Below are 24,055 nucleotides of genomic sequence, written 5' to 3'. Positions count from 1 at the left end.
TTTGCAGAGCGGCCGCCAATGCTAGTCTGTTCGTGGGTGCAAGCCCAATGACACGGAGCCTGCGTTCCAGGACATCCCAGATATGCTCGATAGGGCTCATATGGGGGCTGCTGGGTGGCCATGGCAGTCGTTGGACTTCCGCTGCATGTTCCTGGAACCATTCCCGGGCGACGTGGGAGCGATGTGGCGGCGCGTTATCATCTTGAAACACAGCAGAACCGTCTGGGCGCTGGAAGGCCAAAAATGGGTGGAGATCGTCTCGGAGTAGCTCAAGATATCGCACACCTACCATTCAAAGTCTCTTCCAGAAAACTAGGGAGTCCATTCCATACCAGGAAAATGCACCCCAGACCATAAGAGAGACACCAGCGCCCTGGACCATACCTTCGAGGCAGGCGGGTTCCATCGCTGCGCCATACACGGTGCCTTCATGGCCATAGTGCAGTTGAAATCGTGATTCATCCGACCATATCACGTTACGCCATTGTTCCAATGTCCATCCGTGGTGACTGGCGACAAATGCGCGTCGCTGTGCCCGATGACATTGGGTTAACAGTAGCACCCGTGTGCGGCGCCGGCTCCCATACCCCATAGAACCTATGTTCCTACGGATTGCCCACTTGGAGACGTGTCTAGGACAGCCTGTGTTGAATTGAGCCGTGATTTGTTGCATGGTTGCCCATCTGTCACTACTGACAATCCGTCTCAGGTGTCGCCGGTCACGGTCATCGAGGGTGACTGGACGGCCCGTCGTTCGACTGTTGCTAGTTGCTTTACGTCGCACCGACACAGATTGTGCTTATGGCGACGATGGGACAGGGAAGGGCTAGGAGTGGGAAGGAAGCGGCCGTAGTCTTAAGTAAGGTACAGCCCCAGCATTTTCCTGGTGTGAAAATGGGAAACCACGGAAAAACATTTTCAGGACTGCCGACAGTGGGGTTCGAACCTACTATCTCCCGAATACTGGATACTGGCCGCACTTAAGCGACTGCAGCTATCGAAGATTCGACTGTTGTGGACGGTGACACCCGCATTCAACCATTCATGATACACACTTGATCTGTGAAGCCGAATTCCCGCACCACTTCCGAAATCGCACTTCCCATCCGTCGGGCACCGACCACCATATCCCGTTCGAACGGTGTCAGCTCACGACGATGTTCCGTGTTACACCTGTCACATGTACAGCCCGTTGCCTGCGCTATAATACAAGGCCTTGAAATGCACTCGTGGAAACGGGTTGCTTCCTAGTTCACCATTCAGCCGTTAAGATCGCGGTCTTGCCCCCTTGTATTCGCATTGCCGTATATGTCATTAAGTAAAGTATATCTTAAATAAAAAGAACCGAATTTTTTTTGCGAGTAATGACAGTACCGTACCTTATTTATAGAGCGTTGCTGCATTTGCTTGGATATGTCATGGAACTTTCAAAACTTTCCTTCTGAGGGGCTTCTTATCAAGTTTCAAAACTTTCTCTCTACTACTTGAGTGGCTCAAAGCAATGTTGTCTAACAGAGGTCTCAGAAATGTTCATAGTAGAAAAAGGGGTGGTTTGTCGCCTTTACACTTTCCACACTTAATTTCACTGTTGAACATGTCTTTCGAAAAAGTAAATGTACACCTTTTAGTAATTCTCTTCGGGACAGGTACTGCGTAGCGGAAGTGACAAATTCCGTCGTTCACTGCAGAAGTGCCACAGACGATTTTCGGTATCTGAGGGCTCCTCGATCTTGAAAACGAATAAGACACAATGTGGGACTTTGAGTAGCTGGAGAACAGATATGTTCTAAACAGCCTTTACAGTCTGTTTTTTCTTTTGCCACACGAACCATAATGTCATTGTATTCCGCTTGGCGTCTTAGGTAGCTGATAAAGAGCTCGATGTCATAGCTCATTAGGTTCCCCATCAATGCATAATGCAAATGTATACTTATGAGGTATTTTACGCAGGCCACAGTGGACTGAGTAGTCAAGATCTATGCCTGATACATTTCTCTCATGATTCCTTTTTACTTTCTCTGAATGCATTTTAAGTTTCTTAATATATGACAGGAAATCATTAATTAACCAACTGAGGAGTTCATCTTCAGTAATAAAAGATGCATTTTTTTGCTAGTGACTTTACATCGCACCGACACAGATAGATATAATGGCGATGATGGGATAGGAAAGGCCTAGGGGTTGGAAGGAAGCGGCCGTGGCCTTAATTAAGGTGCAGCCCCAGCATTTGCCTGGTGTCAAAATGAGAAACCACGGAAAACCATCTTCAGGGCTGCCGACAGTGGGATTCAAACCCACTATCTCCCGGATGCAAGCTCACAGCCGCGCGACCCTAACTGTACGACCAACTCGCCCGGTTAGAAGATGCTCGTTTGTTCTCGTTCGTGAATATGTCCCATGTGAGGTGTTGCAGATGTTATGCGCATGGAACAATTTAATAAAATGCTCCATAAAACAAATGGCTTATTTTAAACTGTATTTTATGCTCTCGGGACAAAACCACCTCCATACTTTACAAACCAGAGGTTGTTTCAGGGGAAAATACAATAGTTGTAGCTCTTGCTACATTCATTTTCGTGAAATTTGTTGGGCAAATTATTTTTCTCCTTGGTTTCCTAATTTAAGATATCTGAGTTTGAAGATGCCTCTCAAATGATTGCCGGTCACGGCAGCATAGTTTAAAAAAAGTCCAGTGACAAATTTTGGGATCGCCCGATTCTTATGACGTAACTCGGATCAAGACTTGGGAACAGAGGCCTACTTCGATCAGCTTGATGTCGTATCTCATGCGTAATACTTCCTCGGTATAATGTTTCGAACATTGAACATTCACTGGAAACTTGTGGAACGAAATCTCACTACCTTCAATTTCTCGTGAATAAACCATGACTGGAACTGCGAATGTTTAACATCAGACAAATACATAATACATTCACAACCAATGCAGCTAATGAACACGTTTAAAGGCGCGAGCCTGGTTAGGCAGGGGACAAGATAGCGATCCTAGCGGCCCGGCATTGAACTTCAGTGTACAATTTCCATAGCGTTTTACGGGCTCTATTTCCAGGCCTTGTATTATAACGTAGGCAACGGTACAGCCACTGCTCACAAGGTCTCCTATACAATTGCCGCTGGCACAGGTGGCGTGTGGTGCGAAGATAACACACCTACGCATCAGTGCTCCGCTATCTCATGATATTTGCTCAGTCAGTGTATATTTTGATATGTAAGAGCCCCCCAGTTTGTAATGTCCTGTATAATTCCTATGTACGAGCCTGGAGGCTCGTTGGAATTAATTGAAAAAATGAAGGTTGAATGAATGGTTAGGCAAAGCTACATTCTCTTTGCCATGATAGACGAGTTTAGTAGCTATATACTCTTTGTGGTGCATCAATTCGGAGTAGCTATCTGTTTACATTTTACTTGAGTGTATTTACAAACTTGCTTTAAGGCATCAAAACAGACAATTATGTCAACTTTATGAGAGCAAGTGATTTAATTGACTACTTCTATAACCAGTCATCAATGAACGTCACTTGATCGTACTTCATGATGATTTTTGGCAGATTGTGTATGTTATGAGCTGTATGGAGTGGTAGTTTGAAAAAGGCTGGAGTTGCGACCGTAACTGTGAAACATGACGACTGCGACGGCACTGAATGTTAAGATACCTTATGTTGCGCTTCAGCGACTTTGCATACAGGATGTGGCCGGATTGAAGTTGACATCTCCTGAATACAAAACTGTAAGTTTTAGTTGTGTGTTTTTATTCTTCGTAATTTGTCATAAAATTGTGTTACTTTATTAAAGTGACATGAAACTATATCAGAAGTAGCGTATTGGAGGGATCCTCCCTTTATACTTGCCAGGGACTCACCAACCAACCCTTGGAAGTATTCTTAACGACTTACGTAGAATTAAAACGGAGCCAATGAAATCTGAGAGTTTCTACCATTTTCTGTGTTGCTATTGGCCGGCTTCGGTCAACTGTCATGAATATTATTCTTTTATTGCTCCAATAGAGCTTGCATTATTTGCGGCACAGTGCTGCCATCGTTACTGAAAAGAAGGAAAGCATGCATTTTGTACTTGTCATGGCACGTGCTGGTTGTTATTGTTCTATTCTATACTGCTAATAATAAGAGTTGGCATCTGACATTTCTTAGGGGGAGGTCCGTTTACTGCCTGCCGAGGCGGGATAAAGGGAGTGGCTGCGTGGTGGCCATGGAAACGAGGGTGGGGCGACTGCGGTTGCCATGGAGATAACACTTCAGGGCAGCTCGTCTTGCTGGGAGTTGCCAAACCTGTCACTGTCACTGACAAGAACCTGATTGTTTGTATAAGAGTGATCGCAAATGGGACGACACCGCCTGGCCAGGTAGTCTACAACAGATCACAGCGGTCAGAATGAAGGAGGGAACAAGTGAGCTGGAAGCGAGGGGTAAGAGTATGTAGAAAGGAATGCTGGAATGTGGCAACATCGTGAAATGGCACATGCAGTGCTCCTCCCTCCAACCTTACCTGTCAGACGTCAACACTTTATTATTAGCAGTATAGACGTATAGAGAATTTAGTGTCACCGTAATATTATAACTACTGTAACCCCTTCCCAAGGGTCTTGTCGCAAGACAGACCTAACCAGTCCAGACCATTGTTGTTGTGACACAGGACCGCTTTGCAACTTTGCGCTTTGCAGCTCTACCCTGGAGGCTTACGCCCCCAGGGCCCTGTTTCCTCAAACTAACTAATAATTTAGAGCCCTGCGGGGATATACACAATATTATCCGCATCCGCTCCCCATCCGCACTTCCTTCACCCGCATACGCATCTGCGAATGACTATCCGCGGGTATTGTAAATATTTAACTACAACATATTACACTCAAGGTATTGAAACGGATAGATCTGTTAACATAATACAATAGGCCTGGTACCTAGCAACAGAACCCCTACAGTCGCAGGCGTGTGAGGGATTTTCTCTTGTGACAACTACCGACGTATTGACCTTTATTCCTTCTTTCCATTACTGTGGGCAGGAGCCAGTTAGGCTTAGCTCATATTTGCAGCTTTTTGGTGTCAAGGCTCTTTATATGTATCACCATTGTCCCAAACCAATGTCAAGGGTCGGCTAACCACAAGCAAAAATAAGAGCATATCTGAATGAAAATCAAAAACTTCATTATCTAGAAATTATCCGCAAAATTATGTGCACTGCTATACAGTTTTCATCCGCCAAGACACTAACTTAGCGGATATGCAGGGCTCTCCTAATAATGTTTCCTAATAATATTAGAAGTCATAAAAATAATTATTAGTTAACCAAATTCATTTTCATAAAGATTTACACATGACTAATAAAATATCTTTACTGATAGTATTAGTTCATTAGTCAGCTGATACAAATGGAGGTTAGAATCTGTCTGTTGCATATGTTCTAGGATTGGGTTTGTTCCTAGCAGTAGGCTAGTGCTTGACTACAACAGACTATTAATCCACATGTTCGAGAGGCTCACTTGATATTTTTCTTGGGCAGAACTTTACAAAGAAGGCCGCAAGGATTAGTAACACAAGCCACCACTAGGTGGCGCACGCCAGTTCACTGGCCCACTAGTAGCGCTGAGAGGGACCGCCGAGAGGAACAACAATGCTGCCAACTGTTTGCTGTTGGTATAAAATGGCTATACTTTTTTTCTTGCCGTGCGGATAGTATGCGCCGCGGCGATAGAAAAGAACCTCTCGAAGGGAGTGTGGCCCCAAAGGGGCCACTGTTCCCTTGACAGAGATTGGCCTGGATGTGCAGAAATATATCAGAGCTAATAAGTGACCTTTATTTCTTGCCGTAAGCCTCGAGATTAAAGGAGGAATTGAGAAAGTGTAAAGCAACCGTCCGACGCCATGACACTTTTAAACTTCGCTGGCCACTTCATAATTTTTTTTCATCTGTAAAGGTTGGTGCCAAAATCTCAGCTTCATCCTAGGTGTCAATGACGTTATCTTTTTCCATACGTCAACCAATCACTGTAATAGTATTGCATAAGCAATGGACTATGGTGTCTAAAACAGTATTTTTGGTTATAAAAGTATATGTAGGCCTACTTCTAGGGGCGGGGAGGGGGTTGGTCCCTGGCAAGCGTATTGAACACATCTCTCTTCCACAATCATTTTAGGTGAGAATAGCAGCATTTAAAGTGACATGTCGTGTAATAATCCTTGCGGTCCTGTTTGTAAATTTCTACCTTTTTGTTGTTGTGACTTTGATACATAAGAGAATGGAGAAAAGCAGTGAAAATAATGTGAAAGAGGAAAATTTTTTTGTGGAAAGTGATTGAGTTGAAGCATCAACAATTCACAGCCTTTTGCACAGTATAACCCTCCTTGTTCTTTTTTATTTTATATTTTATGTGCTCTTAAAAATCTGTTGAGACGAACTAGCAAAATCTTGGTTTACTATCCCCTGTTGGTGGAGGCGGTAGAATAACAGCCACGGTATCCCCTGCCTGTCGTAAGAGGCGACTAAAAGGGGTCGCAGGGCTCTCAACTTGGGAGCCTGGGTTGGTGACCACGGGGAACTGAGATGAGTCCTGCCATTGCTTCCATTTACTTGTGCCAGGCTCCTCACTTTCATCTACCCTTCTGACCTCCCTTGTTCAACTCCTGTTCTTTTCCAACCCCGATGATATTAGGTTGCGAGGCTGAGAGAGTCTTTAATTTTCACGCCCTTCATGGCCCTTCTCTTTCTTTGGCTGATACCTTCATTTTTCGAAATGTCAAATCCTTTCCATGTTCTATCTGATTGGTGTTATTATAGATGATGGTTGCCTAGTTGTAGCCTACTTCCTCTTAAAACAATAATCATCACCGCCATCATCTTGGTTTACTGGCGGTATAAGTCAAGATTTTAAAGGATAGCTGAGGTCCACGCAGAACTGCACTAGAGAAACACAATGATAATGTGTATCACCACCAGCCCGTGGAGTGCAATATAAGTTTGCTGTTTAGAGGTTATGCTTCTTTCCTTGCTGTGGAACGTCCTATTACCAATCCTACAAAGCAAATACTTTGAAACCTAAGTATTCAGATGTTTGTTACATGCCAATACAGGCTGTTTTTGACGTAATATTTATTGAATGGTGAATACCTACACTCGTTCCTCATCACTATTTCAATCAGAGTCAACCATTTCAGTGATCTTCAGATTTTATGCCAAAATATTAAAATACCCACTCACTTCGGCTTCACTAATAATATGAATTATGAGTCAAATTACACTCATGGGAATAATCCCAATAATATGAGTAACTTTTATTAGTCATGTTGTCTATGAAACAATTTACTAATATTATTAGGAATATCTACTAATAATTTTGACTCATAAACAATTTACTAATATTATTAGCTAATAACTCTATGAGACAAGTTAATATTATTGGTTTCTCAGTAATAATATTAGTGAAAGATGTTTTATGAACAGGGCCATCTGGGGCCTTTGATTGCCCCTAGTCCAATCATCTTGTCACACGTCTGACCTAACCTATCGACACCAATGGTTTTACCCGTCGCAGTTGTCTTCTAAAGATTTGTAATTTCTGAGTTGACAACCTTGTGTCACTCCTGTGATATAATCCAAGCTGCGCAATGTTGTATTGCTAATTTCTATGACATTGTTCGAGCCGCATCATGTTCGATCTCTCTGTGGAGATTCTACGGAATCTTTTCCCACAGTTATTATTACTACTATTGGCATCATCGTTCATTTGCTATAATGCTTAGGAGAAATAATGAACGCATAGTGAAAAGGTTTGTGCCCCACATACAAAAAGGTCCAGAAAAATGTAGACACACTTTGATAGTTAATATACACTAGTGTCCCAAAGTTAAGCATAAGTTACGAGTAAGCAGGGCAACAGGAAATAGATCGCAAATCGCACGACATATGCACCTACCAACCTTACGTGTTCGTTCTGTATAGGAAAGGAGTGTTCCCTGCTTTGACTAGCGGCGTAACTGCAAGGTAAACACAGCCAGTGCCTGCGCCCAATATTCCCTCAGTCATGTTTGCCCTGTTACAGTGTGCGGAGTGTAGCCTCATGGTGAATGTGACAATATAATGGCACGACGACGCCACTTGGACCCCATTTTGCAGGGTAGAATACTCTGCCGCCTGCAAGCAGGCCAGACACAGACCAAAGTCGCTGAATCCTTGAATGTGCCACAAAGTGTCATTTCCAGGCTTTGGAGATGATTTCGAGTCACAGGCGATGTTAGTCGTAGGCCGGTACCAGATCGACCAAGGGTAACCACCCCACAGCAGGACCGATATATGGCCTTAACAGCCCGACGAAATCAGAGCGCATCTGCAAGACAATTGTTGGCGGAGCTTGCAGCCATCTCAGGGGTTGCCGTTTCCCGGCAAACTGTGTACCGGAGGCTCTGAACAGGAGGGCTGCTTGCCCGACTTCCAGCGGTGTGCGTCCCATTCACTCCAGCACAGGGATGGGCCCGTTTACTGTTCAGCCGTCAACATTGAAATTGGACCGTGAATGAATGGAGGCATGTGCTCTTCACAGATGAATCCCGCTTCAGTTTGCAAAATGATTCCCATTGCACATTAATCTGGAGAGAACCGGGTAGCCAATACAGCCACAGGAACATCGTGGAACAGGACCAGTATGATGCTGGTGCCGTCATAATGTGGAGCGGCATCATGTTGAATGGACATATGGACCTCCACATCTTCATGGGTGGTCCGAGGAACACTGTTAACGCTTGGAGATACAGGGATGAGGTACTGAGACTCTTCAGAGGTGCGGTTGGTCCAGACTTCCTCTTAATGGACGATAATGCCCGACCGCACCGTGCTGCTCTGGTGGATGAATTTCTGGCTGGGGAAGACATTCATCGCATGGATTGGCCAGCGAGGTCTGCGGATCTGAATCCTATAGATCATGCCTGGGATTCATTGGGGAGGCAAAATGCATCCTGTCAGTTTCCACCACGGACCCTTCAAGTCCTTATTTGCTCTTTCGGAGGAATGGGATCACTGCCACAAGAGCTCGTGGACCATCTGATAGAGAGCATGCCACGTCACTGCGAAGCATGTGTGGCCCTTATGGGTAACCATACACCCTATTAACAGCATATTTTGGTGTAGAAGACATTGCCAAGTTTTGTTAGTTGTTGTCAAAGGTGTATCTTAGCTATCAGAACCTTTTTGACACTTTTTTTGGATAAGTTGTGTGACATATGGTGTGTGATTCAGCTTCCATTTGTTCGGCAATCCATCTGACATTCCTATCAGGCGGTATGCCCTCGTTTAGTGATTATGCTTAATTTTTGGACACTAGTGTATATGGAACAAAATGACATATCGTTGCAATACTTGCACGGTAGTGTAGTCCATTGTTTTCTCAGCAAATGATGAAGATCACGTGTATGGCGCGACAGTTGTAGCATGCGTTTTCCAGTCGACCCGGATTGAAGGATGGAGTACTGCGAGTGGTTTGAAGGCATGCTTCGCGAGGATGAACAGTTTGCAGAGATGGTTATCTGGTCTGACGAGGCACATTCAAACTGAACGGTACTGTAAACCGCCACAACTTTGTGTACTGGGCTCCTGAAAATCCTCACGTTCATTTGGACAAACTTGTTAATCTACCCGGTGTAAATATGTGGTGTGGTCTGTCATCGCGCGGCTCTTTGGCCCCTTCTTCTTGGAAGGTACTCTGACAGGTGGGGGTGTATCTTCTTATGCTGCAAACATCAGTTTTACCTGCCATCCGAGTGTTCGGAAATGAAAGATTTTAACTACAACATGATGGTGCTCTGCCTCACTACCACAGAGGTGTCAGAGCCTACTTCTATGAAAATCTACCTGGACGATAGATAGGTCAAAGAGGAGCTCTTGAGTACTCACCAGTGTCTCCAGACCTTACCTGGTCAGCAGTTCAGTGGCATCGACGTTCTTTGACTGCTGAAATGAAATGTCATATTGCTTTTAGCACCGGGAGTGTCTGAGGAGATCTTCAGCTTGCCAGGTGCAGGTCTTTTGATTTAATGCCCTCTGCGTCGTGATGAGGATGAAATGATGATGTAGACGACACATACACCCAGCCAGCGAAGTTAACCAATGATGGTTAAAATTCTCGACCCTGCCAGGAAGTGAACCGGGGTCCTCTGTGACCAAAGGCCAGCACGCTAACCATTTAGGTATGGCGCCGGACATTTTGGCTGCTGATGCGGGCACTTTGAACACAAACTAACTTTCCCCCCGTGTGAGAATTGTAACAGTATGTCATTTTGTTCCATTAATAATCACTACCAAATAATGTTCTTTTTCTTTTTTACTCATCTGTACGTTAAACCTTGTGTTTTCTTCTGCTGAGACAAAAAGTCTGTTAGCTTCAGTGTGCTGGAAGGTGTAAGGGTCTTTAGACGGCCTCTTCACTGGCACGTCCAAAGGTTTCAGGGTGTTAAGACCAGCCGGAATGACAGCAAGATCAGTTTTATTAGCTCTAAGCTCTTGCTTCACACTATCAAAAAAGTGGGCTCTAAAGCTGTCCAGGCACAAGTAAGGCCTGCATTCGGAGCAGTGCACCAGGTCTTCACTGCCACACAGAATGTATCCAGTCGCACATCATTTTCTCGTCCATCCAGCCTTTATCGTTAGCACTATCATGGGTACCGGTAATGCCTAGTTCACGGCCATCAGCAGTAATGGTCAACAATACCGTACAGTATAACTTTTCATCACTGTTAGTTTTAACTAAAACACTTGCCATTCCCTTCTCAGAAAAAGTGTTCCTTGGCCTGTCAAAATACAGAGGAGTTTGGCCAGCATTGCTGATCTGCGAGAGGAGATTTGAGTTGTGCTGCCTTAACCCATTGAGCCCTGCATATTTGTTGGATTGAAACTGCACTGATGCTGGGATTATTTTGGAGGAAATATAATGTCTTTATTTATTTATTTATTATGGCTTCTTTCATGTGGCGAAGTTAAGGCGCACGGCCTTCTCTTACACTTAACCACCGCTTCATATCATGAGAAATTTCTTACTTACAAGACCATTAAAGATTTAAATATACATGAAAACAAAAGGCTTTCATACCACAAACTGCGGAACAAGGAATACAGTAAAACATTTTATTTTATTAGCATCACGGGACCGTACTCAGTCCGCTTGCTGAGCTGTAACGCAGTCTTCTCTTTGCACTTCCTCTTCGATTTCCACATCTATTTGTTCTTCAGGAGCGTTGCTCACACTAGTACTAATATTACTACTAATTTCAATGAAAAAATTACGTTCCTAATCATCATTACTTCCTAAAACGGATTATATATTGGTAAATATCAGTTCTATACTGGCAGCCATCTTGTTTACAAGTGAATCTCGAAGTCTAGATATAGCCCACTTCAAACTAATATTACCAAGCACACTATCAATATATATTAGCAAAGAGCATATAACATTGCAAAGAAAGAGTCCCTACACAAATTACAAAAGCAACTCACTTTGCCATCTCTTGAGGAAAAGTTGAATTACGTAGTAAATTGAGATAACGGAACAGTTCCGTGGTCCGGCATTTGGTTCACAGAGACAAAGCACGGAACAGTTCCGTGGCTCTGGCCCAGTGAGTTAATCTGATCACATGCCTGTAAAACTCTGCAACTTTATCTGTGCAGTCTTTAGGCAGTTTTTGGCACAAAGATGTTTCCGGCTAAATGATAATTTATTACGTTGAATAAATCGAGTCTCCCAACTGCAACTTTCCTTAAATAGTCTCCTAGACTATAATGGGAACGCTCACTTTCCTGTGCTTTTAGTTGTAACATTTCGTGCAAAATGATCCTCAGAACCTGGGAACTTGCCCTGTTTTGGACCAGGAAATGCACACCTGGATGAACTAGTGTTTTGTTATTCCACTTGCTGTTTTCTCCAATTTCTCACTTATTTTTTGTGAACAGGAAATTCACGGCCTGTTGCTCTGTTACCATTTTCTTCCATGAATTTGACCACCTTTAGGTTGAATGAAGCCGTGTGACTGTTAACTTTTCCCATGACAAGTGGGCTGTTTATTAATAAGCTCCACAATGGTTGAGTTAAGACTGTGCGTAGCAGTGGCCCTTTCCTATTGTTACTGCAGCCCCCAAGCCCACAAATTGGATCTGCGGCTGTTAATCAGTGCAAACTTTTTTGGCTAATATTTCAGTCAAAAATTAGGGATGTGGCTGATATGGGAGTAAATACGGTATAACATCAAATACATGGGCCAGTGGCAAAGATGGAACAGAGCCCCTGCGCCTGTTCACTTCCTTCGAGAAGCTTTTATCTAAATACCCCTTGACATGTTAGACCAAGTGTCACTAGCCAGGATATGTGCTGTAAACAAAATGTAATGCAGCCGTATAAATATAGTGTAACGAAAGGACGCCAATGGCAGTTATGAAACGGAGCCGCCATCTCTGGGGCACACTCTGTTCGAAAAGCTTTTTGTTGACGTGATTGTTCACTTTAAGTAAAATAGCATTCATCGGAATAAAGTGGTGTTATAATTATGGAGCTATTACTTGCAATCCACTAGCACTTTGTATAGGCCTAGGTTAACCAATAAATAAGCAGCCTCCACAGGTATTCATCGGACAAATAGACCTCTCAAATAAACTTCCGTATAAAGCCTGACGGTTGCACATAATTATCCTCCAATCATCACTGTCTTCAGTAACAACAAAAAACGCATCACCCTGCGCCAAGCATCCATCTCTCCTGTCTGGCCCAGTTCTAGTATTGTATTGATCTGTCATGGTATGTTTATCTCCAGTCAGAATACATGCCTGCCAACTTTCCCGATTTAGGTGGGAGACTCCTGATTTTTTCATTGTTTCCTGACCTCCCGATCCGTTAATTATCTCTCCTGATTTTAAGTCAGTGACTGCAGAATTTAAAATATGTTTTGAAACTGCCGAGGAAGTGCCTGCGCAGCTTGGATTTCGGAGATAGTGGGTTCGAACCCTACTGGTGACAGCCCTGAATATGGTTTCCCGTGGTTTCCCATTTTTACACCAGGCAAATGGTGGGGCTGTACCTTAATTAAGACCACGGCTGCTTCCTTCGCAGTGCTAGCAGTTTCCAATGCCATTGTCGCATATAAGACCCTTCTGTGTTGGTCCGATGTAAAAAAGTTTTGAAACGCGCATTGTTTCATGATGTTGCTTCAGTGCCTGCAGATTGCTGTTTGCTGTAGGTGGCTGAAGGTGCACCTCTTATTAGCTGCCGTGTTCTGTTTGGTGGCATAAAAAATTGAACATTTCGGTGATCAAATTCGGCCTTCTTTTTCTGCCTTTCGTTGCATCGCGTCTTAGTTCGCTGTGGTCTTGATTGTTGTAGTTGATCAGCTTGTTTTGATACATACATATCTTAAGCGATGGGTCGGCGAACGAGGCTTCTCCACCAGTTGCGGTCTCTGAACTTCTCTCCTTCTTCAGTGCTTTCCATAGTATGTCTTTGCTGTTGAATGTCAGTCTTCACTATGTCCTTGTACCCGAGTCTTGGTCGCCCTCTTGGTCTTCAACTTTTAGATCATAAGTTCAATTTTTGTGATCAGTTATTAATAGAGTTTTGTTAAAGAAAAAAGTGGTATTAAGTGTTTGTTCATATAATAATACTTTTTGTGTAAGAGTTAGTTTTAATTTACCATATTGCTTATCATTACAATACGGTATGATGTGTTCGTTCAAGGTTTGATCATTTGTTATGGCGAAGAAATATAATTATCTATTTCTGAAAATATTCTTGGAACAATTACCATGTGCTTGTGAATGGAGGAACATATTTTGTATTCTATACCTTTTACCAGAGTGATTTTTCGGCATCTTTTGGCAAGAAACGCAATTTTTGCACAATCTCCCGATTTTTTGTTTTCGAACGTCGGCAGGTATGATAATATTCTTATTACAAATTAAATTATCAACAGTTAATACCAGAATGTTGGAATGTTGGTAGAATGAGAGCACCATCTATTCACTTTATTTTTAAGCTTAGAATGTGGAATCTTATAAATCTATCCTGTACAACTTGTAGGAGAGATAGAAGTGTCCGTTACTTTACTTATACAGGATGGTCATAAACAGCGTGAAGTGGGTATATGATCATAAGAGGGTTGGCCATACTGACAAATAATTTGAAAAATATAATCAGATATTACGTGCTGTTGTAGAAATTAGACAATCAGACCCCCCCTTGCTCAAATTCAGATGGACTTGGCAAGGCAGTGGTGTTAAATCTGCACATGGCTGAGAAATTAGCATCGAACACAAATACAGAGTGGGTTTCAGCCGGCCTCCCCTGGCAAAGTTTCTTTCTTCGATTGAGGCTCTTGAGCCATGTGCAGATTTAGCAACAACGTCTCTCAGAGCCCACGCTAACACCAGTAGCTCATAAAATGACAACAGCAATATTATTTATCAGTATGACCAACCCTTATACACTCTGCAATGTTCTCCTCAGCCGTGTGGCTGGGATGAGTAGCCGGAGGGGGAAATGCTACGTAAAAAATTAATGTGATAAAATTTTAATGTATTCCCTCAGGGCATTAACAGTAATATCAGACAGGTAAAGATTAACTCCAAAATTGAATTATTTTAGTGTTATTATCCTGGGCAAGACATAACAGAGTATTTGGAACTTCTATTGCTCATCCATAATCACATAGCACCAAAGCTGTGGAATGCCCTAAGGGTTTGTGAGTGCTCGCTTGCGATTCCACGTCAATCTAGGCACCGCTCGTGCATGGCAGTACGTGATAGTCGAGCTAAGTATTTAAACTCAGATATAATTGACGCAATTATGCTGACAATAATGAAGGTTATGGGCCGATTGCAGAAACAATGTCTACGGTTAAACAATGCCTAAGTATGGCTGCCGCATTGCAGAGACATTATTTATCATTTAGACACTGCCTAAAACCGATGTTTAACCGGTCATGTTTAAACACTACCGAGAGCACTGTTTAACCTCAAATGAGAGGAGTGAATCACAATCAGAGGTTATATGCCATGGAACATGTAATTTGTATTAACATGTTGAGGCAATTCCGGGAAGAAAGGTTATTCTGACGGCATCTCTGTGGGTCGCCCACTGCTAAATCGCTGCAATTCATTTGACATGTATGGGGAGATAGATCTTAAAATAAGGTTTCGCTTTTCGGGACACTTGTTTCTTGAGACTGACAAAGGGACAGTCCGGTAACTGTCAACTTGAATACAATTCTTGGTAACAATATATTTTATTATATACATGGGGTGATTTCCATGGAATTAAAGGTCACTTCGACTACATACATATCAAAATTATATGTCCCGATTGTCAGAGAGCTGTCTCCTACATCAACTGGGAGGGTTTCACTTATATTTACTGCCAAGTAAACATACATAATAGTGAAAACTAAGAAGTAGGTTGTATGTGGTTTTTATAAATATAATTGTATAAGTTTTTGGCAACTATCAGGCAGGAAATGGCAACTGGTGGTGATGGTTGTGATTATTGTTTAAAGAGGAGGGCTGAGAAAGAAGAGGCATAGCCATAACAACAGCCCTAGTATTTGCCTGGTGTAAAACTAGGAAAGCTACGGAAAACAACCTTCAGTGCTGCTGATGATGCGTTTCGAACTCATGATCTCCAGAATGAAGCTACATCTATATGGCCCATATAACACACTTGGTTACACATTACTATTGGTTCAACTTCCCTTCATCAAAGCTACGTATTTATGAGTAGATTACACTCACTGTAACGGCGCTATAATCAGTGCTACACTTCCCCGTACGGTGGCATGTCGCTTTAGTGTCGACAATATTATGAGATTTAATTTCCACCGAAAGCGATACTCTTATCTGTGGGCAAGTCATGTTCGTGCTTAGCCATATTTGAGTAATGTGTTGAAAGACAAAGAGCTGACTGGCACTCGGCGCGTGCATCAAAGAATTTCATTGGTTGCGACAAGCAAAGAGTTGCATGAAAGATACTTCTATCTCCATTTTCAAACCAATATCGAAACTTTAAATGATGTCTAGATGAACATTGGCTAAACCTTGTTTATGCAATCGAAGATCATGCTTCATTTAGATGCTGTTTAGGTAAACGTTGTCTAAGGCTTAAAACTAGTCATTGTTTCTGCAATCGGCCCTTATCATTTAAATTATATTTAGGCCTGCATTTCAGTTTGGAGCACCCAACGACTTGAGACGGATTAGGGTTAACGAAACACTCTGACGGTTTAGGAGAGACACAGTTACGGTTAGTTTAATGATAAATCATTAATATGTAGGGCGCGGTAACATTGAAAACCCTTTGAACACTAAGGTGCCAGGTTAGAAAACATACCACATAACCCAGAACGACTGGCGAGTTAGTAATCCATTTACCGTGGAGACGTGCCAAATCAGAACCAATCAACATGAACACATATAAATCACTGTACCAATGTAAGGTGTGGCACCAATTAAGAGAAATTAAATATAATGACACGGTGAGGGTCAAGACTCGATAACGTCCTGGGTGACAGGCAGTTAATAATTCAATAACAGTAAGTAACCCAGTGCACAGAGATTATCCAAGACTGTGCCAACACACTGACATCCAGAAAACCCAAAATAAATACCACATAGAGTCACCACACAGAAGCAGTAAATAGAAAAGTTAATACAAGTAAAAGGCAAGACAACTTACCTTAAAGGTGTAAATGTGGAAGGTGCCTTTACAATGGATCATTGCAATCATGCCTCTTTCTTAAAAATTAATGATGAAGTGATAGACTTAGGTTTTTCGAAAATGGTAGAATTTAATAACAGCGCAAAGTGAACTTTACACTAAGTTGAATAAATCAAGGGGTATTCCGAAATTAAAGTCCAAGAGGGATGGAGCAAGTAGTTAATTAATTAAAAGAATTCTCAAGCGTAAACAAAGAGAAATAAATCCAATCCTTAGCACGGTGTTAGTACAGAACAGAGGTGCATAAATTAACAGGCACAGGATTTCAAGCAAAATCCCAAATACATAAATGATATGGTAATCCACCAATACAAGGGGTGGAATTGGCTCAATACCAAATTAATTAACACGAGGAAACTGCTTAATTCAGTTTTAGGAATTAAGTTGCAGGAAATAGTTCATTTATGACACCACAAATGCAGTGGAGTGCTGGAAAAAGGTAATACAGTAAATATAATCACCAACTCTTTAAGAGTATTACAGAATAAGCAGAAGTTACTGCTTAAATCAAATTTTATGGATTAGATCATAGGGGAATAAATCCAGAATGACACCACAAATGGTGTGGAGGGATAAAATAAGGTAATACAGAAAATATCATCAGCAACTCTACCAGAGCTTTACAGGATAAGCAGAAGTTACTGCTTAATCCAATTATACACGGGTTAAATCACCAGGGGAATTCAAACAGATCACACAAAAATAATCAAATAGCGTGGTGAAATTAAGGTAATATCGGTAATAATCACCACCAAAATTCAAGACAAGCTCCAGTCAACCAATTCCCAATGTTATCCGAACCAATCTCAATCCAACTCCCCAGTAATAACGCAAAACCAAAACAATCTCCGTGACAATAAATGTCACCAAGACGACCACCAAATAAAAATAAAAACAGACAGTCAACGAGTGACAAAAGACCGCTGAACGGATTGGTATTCATTTTTCCCAGCTCCTTTTAAAACAATTAATAACAATTTACCACCCAGGGTGGTTGGTGATAAAAGTTAACCTTACAGAATGGTTAGGCATATTTAGCTTATCGCCAAGTTTTAAAATGGAAATTAACCCAGACGCAGAATTACATTCTTTTTAAAAAACAAGTTTGATAGCCTCCATAACGGAAGGTCTAAATTAACATAACTGACCATCGGAAAAATTAAAATCTGGAACCAGAATAAATGTGTTTTAGGAAAGGGGTCAGTTATGAACTAATGATCAAATGCCAGGTCGGGAAGAGAATCAGGAACGATAATAATAATACCACAAGCTCATTTTACGTTAACAGATACAAGATATAACAAAAATAAAAGGGAACATACCAAAATTCCCCCCCAAAAGGGGTGGGAACCAGGGTAAACCCTGGAAAAATATAAGAGCTTACATGCCACGTCTGTCTGGTACAGAGACAGGAGAAAAACTGCAAGATGGCTTCCCCAACACAGGTCAAGGCCCCGGCCTTCTCGCTAGTAATAGGAAGCGAGGGGAGGGGGAAACATAATACAGAAGTACACAGACAATCATATGTATACCTCTGCTAACATCTTAAGGAGGACATGATCCAAGGAGATTCTAACTTAAGGAATCAACCTTACAGACTCAAATATGTATTAATATTATGTAACTAGCACATGTTAGCCGGGCGGTGCGCTTATTAAAAAGGTCCTAAGGAGAACAATGCTCCGTGTAGTAAAATCACAATAATTCTGTTGCAGATACTTGCATAAATACATGGCATTGCCTTCTGTTACATGAAATAAATTTCATAATGATAGATCCGTATTGAACTGTGATTACGATAGAGTAAATTAATGTATTATTTGGGTCCACCTTTTCAATACAAAATGTAAATAGTTTAAATTACATAAATGATTAGGGACTAGTTTCGACCTAGTACTAGGTCATCGTCAGCCTAAGGCAAAATTAAAACACAAATACCGAAGAAATTAAACAATATAAAGACACATACGGTCTCGTAAAAGTACATACCGCATGAGATATTGTGCAGCACTGTGTTAAAAAATAACTCTGAAAGAGATTCATAATAAGTCCAGTGCATATTAAAAAGATGTTATAGATAGGAATCCTTGAGTTGCTGGATAAGGAGATTAGAATATGCTGGCTCCTTTAAGATACTGGTATCCAATTGAAGAACCACTGAGCCGAAGTCACGTGACTTCCTATGCCTGTATCCGATGCAGGTTGATTATTACCGGTTCCAACCTCCCGTTTGAGGTCGTCTTTTTGTGGATGGTTTCAGCATGCTGAACACTGTTCGCCCATGCCTTTGCCGTAAGACTTTCGATAGGTTTGTGAACTTATTTCTCATAGTCTGCAATTTTGAAGGCAGTGTTTCTTTCCGCCATGAATCCCTTAACTGGTGCCCATACTAGTTCCATTGGATTGTATTGGCAATGGTACTGCGACAAGCATATGATCCTTTGATCATGTTTACGAGCAACAGCGTCAAGTTCATAATCTTTATCATGCGACTAATATGCTTTATCCAGCTGCAACAACTCTGCGTGTGTTCGTGAGTTACTGGATAGCCATGCCTTCTTACCATTTGCACTTGGTGCTTTATCTCTTTTAGCTAAGTCCGACTCGTTGGCCGAACGGTCAGCGTACTGGCCTTCGGTTCGGAGGGTCCCAGGTTCGATTCCCGGCCGGGTCGGGGATTTTAACCTTAATTGGTTAATTCCAATGGTTCGGGGGCTGGGTGTATGTGTTGTCTTCATCATCATTTCATTCTCATCACGATGCGCAGGTCGCCTACGGGAGTCAAATAAAAAGACCTGCACCTAGCGAGCAGAACCCGTCCTGGGATATCCCGGCACTAAAAGCCATACGACATTTCATTTCTTATAGCTAAATGGTAGCTTGCGTTATGGGCCTTGGAGCTAAATAGAGTAAAACTGTACTTTGAACCACTCAGTAAATGCCACTACGTTCATCTCATTATGATAGTCACTGCTACTGTTATGTTTGGACCTAAACACCTGCTTTTAGGAATGAATCCAGAAACATCGGAACGAGCGTGACAAATTATCAAGCGACCACCCATACCAGTTGGAACCTTGAGACACCCCCCCAAGCTATTGTGTGACTTCCAGGAAGTACTTCTGGTATGGTTCTTATATACCCAAGTTTCATCTAAGTAAAGAATTTGGGCATTTCCTTCTTTGATGCTTTGCCCTCAAGAATATTGCCCTCACAGCTGCAATTTCAGAACGTTCCATAAGGAACTTTCTTCCATCATTACTCTTCATATATCTGGAACCCATGCCTTTTAAAATATTTCCCTGGAAGCGCATAGATTCATGTTCTTGCATAGCTGCCACCAATTTCTTTGCTGTTTAAATTCACGTCTTATTTTGTGCCTACGAAAGTCTTAATTAACCCACTGCTGGTCGAGCTCCCCGGATGGTCAAGGGTGAGCATGGCACTCACCTATTATTCTGTACTTCAAACTATTTTTAATATGCTTTTTGGGTTTTTCTTTTTAAGTCATAGTTTGTTTTTCAGATCATTTTATGAGGCTGTTATTGTCATGTATGCCTTTATGAGATCCGGACTCAACGTCAAGAAGAGAATATGCTAAGAGGCCACCGAAATGAAATTCTTGCAACTGAGTACTCAGACTTCATGTCATCAACATCTGAACTAGGATTTTTTTTTTTTTTTTTAGGTCTCCAGACGCTTCATCTATCTCATCTGAATCGTACATTGTCGATAAGAAGATGATGTTCCGTATTTCTTAGGAGTATTAGACACGGTCCTCCTGTGGGTGGAGGCGGTAGAATAACACCCATGGTATCCCCTGCCTGTCGTAAGAGGCGAGTAAAAGGGGCCCCAGGGGCTCTGAACTGTGGAGCGTGGGTTGTCGACCACAGGGCCCTCAGCAGAGTCCTGGCATTGCTTCCACTTACTTGTGCCAGACTTCTCACTCTCATCTATCCTATCCGACCTCTCTTGGTCAACTCTTGTTCTTTTCCAACCCCGACGCTATTAGGTTTGCGAGGGCTAGGGGGTCTTTCATTTTCACGCCCTTCGTGGCCCTTGTCTTCCTTTGGCCGATATCTTCATGTTTCAAAGTGTCGGACCCCTTCCGTTTTTCCCTCTGATTAGTGTTATATAGAGGATGGTTGCCAAGTTGTACTTTCTCTTAAAACAATAATCACCCCCTATTAGACACGGCCATTCCATTTTAGCCAAATCCATTGACACTAAAGAAAGGACTCCTTCGTCTAGTGTTTACGGTTCTAAAGATAATTAATTCCCTTTTGTTTTTCTTCAAGTCGCTACAACTGTCATATTCTTCTGAGTAACCAACTCGTTTACAACGGGCACTTGTATTATTGTATACACACTGTTATACAAATAATGACATGTTTCATTCTACAAGAACATCCTCAGATTCTATCAGATCACTTAAATATGTACAGTATTGTTTATGTTGTGTAAACTTCTCAATGATAGAGTGTTTAGTGATAATGTGAACCAGTAGTGACAAAAAATAAATTTACAAGTATTAATATAATGGAAAACTTACGTACTTATCTAGACGGCCGATGCTAAGTCCGTTGTCACCAAACATTGTTCCTGTAAGCCATAGCTGGTACTAGTCTCTGAGGAAGGCAACAGAAGCCAGGATGTATGCAGTTCGACATCATGCCGATAGATATGGCTGTGTACCTACGTCGTCATGGCAAATATGCGACCACGACTTCGCTGATAGAAACATATTTTTCTTTAAATTGTACAAAATTATTGGTTGTAGGAGGTTTTTGTTTGTATTTTAAAGAAGACATAACAATCTATAGCACCGAGCTCGATAGCTGCAGTCGCTTAAGTGCGGCCAGTATGGTTTTCCGTGGTTTCCCATTTTCACACCAGGCAAATGCTGGGGCTGTACCTTAATTAAGGTCACAGCCGCTTCCTTCCCACTCCTAGCCCTTTCCTGTCCCATCGTCGCCGTAAGACCTATCTGTGTCGGTGCGACGTAAAACAACTAGCAAAAAAAAAAAATCTACAGCTGGTCCAATTTCAGGTGTTGAAACCTCGCGTTCTCAATATCGCTGTGAATGTCAAGACAGAATTAGTGATTTTTGTATGTATAGATGGTTCTTCTAAGAACTTTCAGATATATAAATGTCCTTATACACATCGACTTCCATTTATGCTCGACTTAATATCTTGGAAATATCCCTCAACACTTTATCAGCGTTTGTTGCTAAATATTAATTTGGACTTACAGAAATCTTATGACCCCACAAAAGCTATAGGTGATTGCTTTGGAGAAAAAGATCCAACTGGGTGAATAAACTCTTACAGTTCAGTACTTATGGTGAACACCAAATTTGAAAGCCTGCAGCCTGGCCCCCTCATGGAAGTTTGGGAGTCAGCTTCTCTGTTACCAGGTTTAAAGTTTGGGGGATGCCTGGAAGTGCCACATTATAGTTCCCGTGGACTGGCTTTCTCAGCTTAAATACGTCAGGCTTGTGTCGGTACATTTACTGGCACGTAAAATAACTCTGCCATTTTCAAAATAGTAAAAGCAGTTGGTGGGATGAAAAGCCAAAAGCATTATTTACTATTAGATGGTATCCTACAGATTCACAGCATTTTGGAGATTAAATAAGTAAGGAATGACAATAAAAGATGCTGGCTATTTAGCGCCATACCTAAGATGTTTTGCATTTCCTAGTCACTTCATCACTTCTGCCAACAATACAGAGTGATATTCCCGCGTCACCAGTACCACCGAGCGAGTTGACTACGCGGTTCGAGCCATGCGGCTGTTAGCTTATGGTCAGGAGATTGTGGGTTCGAATCTCACTGACAGCAGTCCTGATAGATTGTTTTCTGTTGTTCCCCATTTTCACTTCAGGCAGGGGTTGGGACTGTACCTTAATTAACACTCCCTTTGTACCCCTAGCCCTTTCGTATCCCATTGTAGCCATAAGACCTGTCTGTGCTGGTGCGACATAGAACAAATAAAAAGATTCAACTTTACCGGAATCTTCGTCCAAGAATATGAAAATGAATCATTCAGGAAATATGAGACTCTACATCATTAACACAAGGTCCGCCTCCATAGCGGAACGGTTAGTGTTATTAGCTGCCGTCCTTGACGGCCCAGTTTCGAGTCCCGGTACTGCCAGAAATTTGAATGGCAGTTGGGCTGGTATGTGTCTGAAATGGTACATGCAGCTCACCTCCATTGTACCTACGTCATCATGGCCTAAAAAGGGCTGCATCACCTCGGGATAAGGACTGTCCCGTTTTTTATTTCTTAAATTCATTATTATTATTTTTTTTGCTAGTTGTTTTACGTCGCACCGAAACAGATAGGTCTTACGGCGACGATGGGACAGGAAAGGGCTAGGAGTGGGAAGGAAGCGGCCGTGGCCTTAATTAAGGTTCAGCCCCAGCATTTGCCTGGTGTGAAAATGGGAAACCACGGAAAACCATTTTCAGGGCTGCCGACAGTGGGGTTCGAACCTACTATCTCCCAAATACTTATTATTGTTATTATTATTATTATTATTATTATTATTATTATTATTATTATGGCCCAGCTCCTTGGCTGAATGACCTGCGTGCTGCACTTTGGTTCAGAGGGCCCCGGGTTTGGCTGGGTCGGAGTAATCTATAGTTAATTCCTCTGGTAAGGGGACTGGATGTTTTAACCATCTCTTCATCTACGCAGAACAAACCACCTCAGAAAACCTCCCCCCACATACGGTTAGCGTCTGGCTGTAAAACTGGGAGAAGATGATGCTTGTTGTTTAAAGGTCATCAGACCATGAGAAGGAAGGAGATGAAAATAGAAGGCACAGTGAGGATGAAATTCGGAATGAGCTTAAAGTGAAATATAGGTTTGGGTTTAACAACTTTCTGAGAATGTCTGAGCATGATTTTAATGTATTTTACCTATATGAACTTTGATATACTAACAATTTGTTGGTTACATGTAATATATGTAATATATGACTTTGCCGAAGCCATGCTGATACCACATGAACAATGAACTGATTTAACATGTTTTCCAGTCTCACTGGAAAACACTCCAGCATGTTAAATATCTAAACTTGAACATGTTAAGTCAACTATGAACCAAATGTCATGTTGTTGTTAAATGTTCATCAGTGGAGACCTGGCTTAAGGCGAACATTTACTACACTAAGAAGGCACTTAGGGTTGACAGGAAACTAGTTACTGCTATGAAGACTCATTACGCTGCAATGCTAAGTGAATATTAAAACAGTTTTACAAAAGAAACTTCATCTG

At 42.0% G+C, this 24,055-nt stretch overlaps 1 protein-coding gene across 2 annotated transcripts in view; it reads left to right on the top strand.

The window, feature by feature from the left end:
* Positions 1 to 3,407: 3,407 nt before the first annotated feature.
* The window catches only part of LOC136882098 (uncharacterized), a 66,338-nt gene continuing 45,690 nt past the window's right edge, over positions 3,408 to 24,055 (top strand). For both annotated transcript variants that reach the window (XM_067154624.2, XM_068229439.1), the window contains exon 1: positions 3,408 to 3,745. In XM_067154624.2, coding sequence (XP_067010725.2) covers positions 3,638 to 3,745 — 108 coding nt within the window. In that variant the 5' untranslated portion in view covers positions 3,408 to 3,637. The remainder of the gene's footprint in view (positions 3,746 to 24,055) is intronic.

Source organism: Anabrus simplex, chromosome 10, assembly GCF_040414725.1.
Source record: "Anabrus simplex isolate iqAnaSimp1 chromosome 10, ASM4041472v1, whole genome shotgun sequence".
Taxonomy (NCBI): Eukaryota; Metazoa; Arthropoda; class Insecta; order Orthoptera; family Tettigoniidae; genus Anabrus; species Anabrus simplex.
The sequence above is the reverse complement of the archived record's forward strand: the minus strand, read 5'-3'. Positions and strand labels throughout refer to the sequence as shown.